General features: G+C 44.5%; 1 protein-coding gene across 1 annotated transcript in view; it reads right to left on the reverse strand.

Annotated features, from left to right (window-relative positions):
- Positions 1-6,749, reverse strand: part of Ergic2 (ERGIC and golgi 2) — a 29,123-nt gene extending 22,374 nt beyond the window's left edge. The window contains exons 1-2 of the mRNA XM_005364618.3: positions 6,659-6,749; positions 281-431 (exon numbers count right to left, since the gene is read on the reverse strand). Coding sequence (XP_005364675.1) covers positions 281-386 — 106 coding nt within the window. The 5' untranslated portion in view covers positions 387-431; positions 6,659-6,749. The remainder of the gene's footprint in view (positions 1-280; positions 432-6,658) is intronic.
- Positions 6,750-7,861: the final 1,112 nt, after the last annotated feature.

Consider the following 7,861-nt stretch of genomic DNA (forward strand, 5'->3'; position numbering starts at 1 on the left):
CTATAAACACAGCAACACACAGCTGGAACAGCACCACAGGTAAACTGTACTACCTGACCACTGACGTGTAATATAATATATAATACGATAAGATGTATAATCTATAAACACAGCACCACGGGTAAACTGTACTACCAGACTACTGATGTGTAATCAGAGGCACTGGCAGGCGCTACAGAGAACACCGAGAGTTAAAGCAGAGTCATTCGGCACAGGATGAGCAGTTCCAAAGCCAGCGCGCACATGTTGGTGATCTACTGAGCAGCTGGAGCAAGCTCACCTGTTCCCCCACTGGCTGACGTCTCCACATAGCTGTCAGGGACCTTGGGAAAGGCGTCGAGCTCTTTCACCAAACTTAAGGTTCTTTTCCGATTCAGTCGTCTCATCTTCAGATAAACTTCCTCTCCCCTCCTCCCCTTCAGAGAGTCACGCTAAGGAACAAAGAGGTAAATGAATATACGACCAGTTTTCTCAGAGATCAGCGTTCTCAACTCTCCTTGACAAAAATAAAATAGTGAGCCCTTTTACCCTCTTCTCCATTTTCACTGACAAAATTATGAATGAAAGACAATATACAAACACAAATTAAATAGAAAAACAATCAAAAGTGAGAGACGATCACATTTTCACATTTAAATTGTTCAAATTTAAATGTTAAATTTTTACATTTAAAATGCTTATTTTGTATTAAGTTGACAAATTATATATACATATGTATAACTATAAATAATTTCCATATATATGGAAAAAGAAGTTATAAGGCAACAAGAGCTGTAAGTTCTCAGATACTTATAATATTAGCAACACAGGTGCTTCAGTGTCCATGGGGAGCCGATTACACACAGTCGGAAAGACACAGTGCTCACACATTTCCTCTGAGAGCAGGCTTGCAAATGGTCCCAGTACATATTCTCAAACATTTTAAAAATCATCTCTAGATCACCTACAAAACCTAAGCAGAAACCTAAGACAGGCCCCACCATCACTCATTGTATATGACGTCTGTGGTGTACATCTGTGCATCTATCTGCCCGTGCACGTACACACGTACATGTGCATGTGGAAGTCAGAGATCAATGCTAAGGATTCTCCTCAATCTCTCCACCTTACTCTTTGAGACAAGGTTTTCCAGTGAACCTGGAGCTAATCAATCCAGATAGACTGATGGCCAACAAGCCCCAGGCATCCTCCTGTCTCTGAGGGACATGCCACCACACACAGCTTTTAACATGGGCACTAAGGATCCAAACTCTTCAGGCTTGTGCAGCAGGCACTTGACTGAGTCACCTCCAAAGGCCTCTTATTAAACAGTAAAAGTGTTCATGTTTCCTTAAGGCAAAATCTGACTCTTCCCTAAACTCAGTCCAAGTCTAGTACAGATTTCTGACAGCACACCCTCCAGCCCAACTCCGTATCTTATTCCCCCTCATCTCCTGACTAAACTGGCTCAAGGCTGTCATCTTTCATGGTACTAAATCCAAGAGAAAAACTTCATGCTGTAGCTTTGTCTAGAACATATTGATACCCATATTCTCATTCCCCCCGCACGCGCGTGTGTGTGTGTGCTTGGCTTGAGTGCATGCATGAGCACATGTGTTATGAGAGAGAGAAATTTTCTTCATGATAGTCTCTTGCTTTGTTTGACCTTAGAAATTCAGCAAGCACCCAAATCTCAAAATCATAAACTGAAAAGTCAAACTGCTTCAAAACCCAAGACTTTGAAAGTGGACATGATGCTCATTTTCCCTCTAGATTTGGATTCCTCTCATCTTCATTTCAGCCACGATCCCTCAGAAGACTATCTCCTTGCCTTGTACTATATATTTCTCTCCCAGTAGTCCAACACTGAGCTACTTCATCACTGGCTTTCTTCCACTTTCTTGTCTTAATGATTGACTGTACATACCAAACTGCACAAGCCAGAAACACAGGTTTGCCTTCAGACTCAGCTTCTTCCTAAGTTTCTCTGTTTGCTTTCTTCCCGGGGCACAGAAGGCCCTTACTAGGTGCATTAGTCTCAATGGCCACACGTTGTGCTTCGCCTCACTCCCTGACCACTAGGAATCAATTATTAAAGCATCAGAGGGCACATTATCCGCCTTGAAGCCCTCGAGTCACTTCCCACAACACAGGAGTCAGGCCATCCAACATGGCTGCAGAACCCTCCACAGATCACGCCCACCACATACCTTGTCTTCCCTCTGAGTTCCAGCAACACTGAGAACCTTTCAGTACTCACTCTGCTCTTTCTGCAGCATTAGTTCCTTGTTTCTCCCCCAGGCTCATGTGACTGACCCCACTCACTCTTCTGGGCCTGTGTACCTATAGCTGTTTCTAGCCACTAACTGCATACCCTGTTTCCTCCACAGGACAGTCAAAGGAGGAACCATGTCTAACTTCACCTTTACAAGGCCAATGCCCGACACAGCAGGCAGGTAAGCCTTAGAGATGGAAGGGAAACCTCCATAGCGGCACAGATTCCAAATCCAAACTGCCATATTTGGGTAAATGAACATGTAAACCGCTGCCTAAGAGGAACCGTTCTGTTTTGTTCACTAGAGAGTCGCCAGCTTTAAACAGTGGCTGTAAACGTTGAAGAAATAAATAGGGGATTCTACTTTCAAAACTTACGTATGGTTTTCAAAGTAAGCTTTATAAGTAAAGCTCCTTTTGCATTATACCAAGAAACTGTGGGAAGTAGCTGTTAGTCTCACAAACTCCAAGAACCAACACAATCTATGCATTTCCCCTCTCTTGAGCCAGACAGTGCAGCCCTTGTGGCCACCACCCAGTCTCGGGCTCCCCCGAGACTGTTTCCTAGGATCACCACTGTCGAGGGAATCAGGCTGCCACTCGACTTCTGCCCATTCCTGCAAGCTCGCTAACGACTTCCAAGAAGCCCATTCCATTTCCGACACTTGTCGCTGTATAAACCATTGTTGTGACACGAACAAGTTATCCAATGCTTAAAAAAAACCATCAACCTGCTCTATGAAATCCTACTTCCTCATGTTGTAATTCCCATTTAATACTTCATTCCGAAGACTCTGAGGGTAAAAAACTTACATGTTCTTAATCATATTTCGCACCCCACCGCTTCTCTTTGAAGTCTACCTTCCCCTAATAATAGCAGTTAGACATACAGAACTAACTTTCATGTTAAGTACCATTCAATACACTTGACATATGAACTTACTCTTCTATACTGCAGATGCCACTCTGATTCCTTCTCATAAATAAAAACCATAACGCATTTTTCCCGGGAAGTACAAGTGGCACTATGCAGAACAGAGATTTGGTCCATGCAGCCTAGCTGCAAAGTTGGCTCCAAATTGCAGTGCCCCTGCCTTCCGTTCTATGGTGCAGAGGTGCATTCAAGGCTGCCCCCGGCCTCTACACCTGATCAGTCAGTACTTGTCTTTCCCTCATTCCACCACCATCTGATGTCTCCAAAGGCACTGTACACATACGGTGTATACACACATATGTAGGCAAAACACCATTCACATTAAAAAATGCAGTAGATAGCACAGGATTTTTTGCTTTGGATATTCTTATTTAGTAAGATTAACACTGTAACTTTATCTATTTCCATCTTCAAACACAGCCTTTGATGGCATTATTTTTGTATATAGTCTTTGCACAATCTTTCTGTTCACTGATAAACACCGTATGTACACTTTAGTGATCTCTAATACCACTTCTGGTTTCTCTGCTGTCTCTCCTAAACTGTCCTTTAAAAAAAGTAACAAAAATTAAACCTCATGGATATAGTGGTGGCAACTAAGAGAATAATTAAACAACTGCTTAAGAACTAAGAAGCCTCTTCATGTTGAACTAGACACCAACACTCCTGAAAGCAAACATACAATCAATTTCACCATTGTATCCATTGAATATGAGAATAAAATACAGAACTCAGAAAACTTCATACAGTCTGCTCAATTAAGTTTATTACTTCCAAAAACAAAAAAGGAGGAATTTATTTTGGAATGAGACTTATCTTTTTAATTACATTTAAGGGGAGGGAGACCCGTGTGTCCCGGCACGCACACGGACGCTAGAGAACAACCTGCGGAAATCAGTCCTCTCCTCCTACCGCCTGTGTCCTGGGGATGAAAAGCATCAGGCTCGGGGGGCACCTGTACCAGATGAGCCACTCACTGGCACAAAACTGTATCTTCTATTATCAACGTTTCACGAGTCACCTGCTATTTATAACATGCACTTCTCAATGAGAAACAGTTAAAAGATTAGCACACAACTACACTGGAATGAACTCAACTATGTCTTCAAAGAGATATGCTGAAGTCCTAGGCCTTGCCACTTGTGAAAGAATCTTATTTGGATATATTCGAAATCTCATTTGGAAATAATCAGAGTGCATTGGGGTGATCCAAAAAAAGAACTGGTATCCTTTCAAGACCACATGGTGAAGGCCCCATTATAGAGAGAATGTTACACAAAGACAGAGCAAGATTGCTCAGGAGCCGGAAAGCAAGGAAGCACTCTGTCTCACGCCTTCAGATAAAGCAGGACCTTTCCTACATCTTGGTTTGGAATTTGAGTCTTGAAAACTGAAAAGAATAAATTTCCACTATTTTAAGCTTCCTAGTTTATAGTCAATAGATTTAATCCCATAAGTTTCTTAGTGATACAAAGTTCACTGGGAAGACAAGTACTATGTGGCCCGAGTTTTGTGATCCGAATCAAACTATCTTCTAGGAACTTACTAGCTATTACGACAAAGTGAAGATCCTCGACTTCTCTGAATTCCTTTCATATTGTCATCTAAGAGGGTAGTACACGTGGGCTATGCCAGCTATTAATCAAAACAGAAGTGAGGTTTTAAAAAATATCATTTTCAGAAGAGATTTGAGAAGCATTTCTAGTCAGGATGTGAGCAAGTGTGAGCGTAGTACCTCTGAGGTTAATGGATAATTCACAAACCGAAGATGTACTTTAACAGCATAAACGTTAAGAAAGAGACTACCTACAAGAGACATTCCAACAGGAGTCTTGAAGAGTCTGGAAGTGCTTTCCAGCAATAGGAAGTTAGGACAACAGCAGCTACTCAAACGAAGTTCAAGAGATTAAAATAAGGAGATACAAACAGAAAATGTCTACAATATAAATGTTCTCCAGGAGCAAGAAAATGAGTTAACAAAGTCTGGATATAAACAAGACTGGATGCAGAAGGGGAAAGACAAACGTGTGCATTACTGAGGGCACCAGTTCTCCAAACCAAGAAAGACAAGTGTTTTAGAGTTCCTATTAATCATATCCCCGCTCCTCCAATGCTAATGAACTTCGGGGGTTAGAAATAAACTCTTCCACAGGATCTCCTTCATTTTCTACTGTGCCTAAGTAAGCAAGCCACAGGAAACTTCAGGAGTCAAAACATGATAAGTAACAAAAACTAAGAGCAGTATGGTAGGTACTGTTCTAAATACTTCCATGTCTTGAAATATGTACCCTTCCCAACTTTTCATGAGATAAGTAATATCTTATTATTCTCATTTAATTGATGAGGAAACTGGGGCGCAGGAGTCAAATGATAAAGTCTCTGGCATTAAAACACAGAATTGAAATCTAGTAAAACTATCCAATAGAATTTGTAGCACACAAAGTCAAAAACTAACTTTTCTTTAAAAATGAATTATCATTTAAATGACTAACCCCGTGAAAAAATTGCCAATTTTTTTTCTAAATCTATGTTGCTCTTGTTCTAGAGTACAGTGACTTCCTCTCAGAGACCTATCTTGCCATATTTCTGTAACTTATGCCACGAAGCTATTATAATACTTAGTAATGTCGTGAAGTTTACTATCAGAAAGCAAGCTTCTCCTTCTCTGAACCCTCACTACAAAAACACGGAACTTCTATGTGTCAGAATCCTCCTCTCTAAAGTGGAATAGTGATAACTTAAGGTGATAAACAAGGCAGGCAAACAACTCCTCCGCAATCCAGCAGACTCGTTTCTTTAGGTACGTACGCGGGAGTTCTACGCATGAGGTGAAAGAACCGAAATCCGGAATTACAACTTCAAGCCAAAGAACGAAAATGTCTATTTTTAACTGTCTTTAATTGCTTCCGAAAACCTACCTCGCAGCATCGGAACAGCTGCTATCTGCCTACAGTCTGCAGGGCACTGAAAACCACACATAAAGTTAATGAGACGTTAGCTCAGGGAGCTGTCAGGTCCCGTCTACCGACACCCACGGCAGTCCTGGAGCAGGAGCGGAGCCATGCCCTCCCCTCCGGGCAGGGTCAGCAATGGACAACGGGACACACGCGGAGACACACGCACAGCACCTGCCTCGGCGTCTGCGCCCCGCCCGGCCAGACCCGGCCCCTCTCCCGGTGCCGGCGAGGCCGCCGCTGCCCACGACAGCAGGGACGAGACAACGGAGGGCGCGGCTGGCCCGTAAGCGGCCAAGAGACGGAGCCCCGGGCCGCGGTGCGCGGACCCCGGCCACACTCGGCAGGAACGCCCCCAGGCAGCGGAGCGGCTCGGCCGCCACCGGCTCCACGCAGAGCCACGGGGATCCGATCTGGGCCAGCGTCGGGACAGCCGTGAGCCCTTCGACCGCGCCCACGTCCCCGTGCGCCCCGGACGACCGCGGGAAACGGCCCCGTCGGGGTCTCGGCATCTTACCCAGTGCTACTGTCCCAGCCGACCGCCATGTTTCACAGAAGCCCGGGTCGCCCGAGCCCGGCGTCCGCGAAGATCTCGCGAGAGCAGAAGCGACTCCCACAGCCGATTGGGTTTGAAAGGGAGCGCCAGCGGAGACCTCGCGATTCTCTCGCGTGGATGGGGTGTGATGTAATCAAGCGGCGCGGTGAACCCGAAAGGGGCGTGGCTACATGGGAATGAAGCGAAACCACGAGGGGTTGGCTTTGTCCCGGAAGGGAAAAGTTAACCTTCCGTGTGACGATGGCGGGAGAAAACGGAATAGGAACGCGAGCGGCTCCTCAGGCCGGAAGTGATGACGATCCACGATAAGCATCGGAGGTCTTTGTGGTCCAGATGGTTGAGGGGTCCCTGTCTGTGCGGTTTTCCTTTTCCCGGTACAGAACCCTAGACGTCCCTTGTCAGGCCTGGAAATCGATTCGAAAACAGTCAGTGTGCTTTACGTTTTCCCAAATCTTAGGCCGTAAAGAAACATCAGAAACACATCATCTTCTCCTGCCCCTTCGTATCACGGGACAGAAGAGGGGCTTTGGGAAAAGGGATGACTCCGAACTGCTGGCCTGGGGGCCCATTCCAGCTTCCTTTTCACCCACCTGCTTCCAGATTTCACAGTCATGTCTTGGTCATTTCAAAATCAGGACTACCCCCCAAAAAAGCAAAGGGCAGTTATAACAACGGTATTTATGACGGGTGTTTTACACCGTTTTAAACACTTCTTTCTCGTTTAATCCTCTCTACTGCAAAGTGATACCATTATTTTTTTTAAAAAAAGACTTACTTGTTATGTATATAGTATTCTGCCTACATATATCCTATAACCAGAAGAGGGCACCAGATCTCATTACAGATGTTTGTGAGCCACCATGTGGTTGCTGGGAATTGAACTCAGGACCTCTGGAAGAGCAGTCAGTGCTCTTAACCTCTGAGCCATCTCTCCAGCCCCGATACCATTATTTACTTGCTTAATAGGTAAGGAATTTTAGTTTTAAACGGGGGGGGGGGCTGGGGGACGGGGTAAGAAGTGGTTAAGAGAGCTGTCAAAGAGAAACAGGCTGGGAAATCTTGACTACAGTACTAAACCGTTCGAATCACATTGTTTTACTTTGTGAATACCCTTTACAGAAAAGAAATCTCATATACCTCAAGCCAAGCACAGAAGATACATGC

Source organism: Microtus ochrogaster, assembly GCF_000317375.1.
Source record: "Microtus ochrogaster isolate Prairie Vole_2 chromosome 14 unlocalized genomic scaffold, MicOch1.0 chr14_random_2, whole genome shotgun sequence".
Taxonomy (NCBI): Eukaryota; Metazoa; Chordata; class Mammalia; order Rodentia; family Cricetidae; genus Microtus; species Microtus ochrogaster.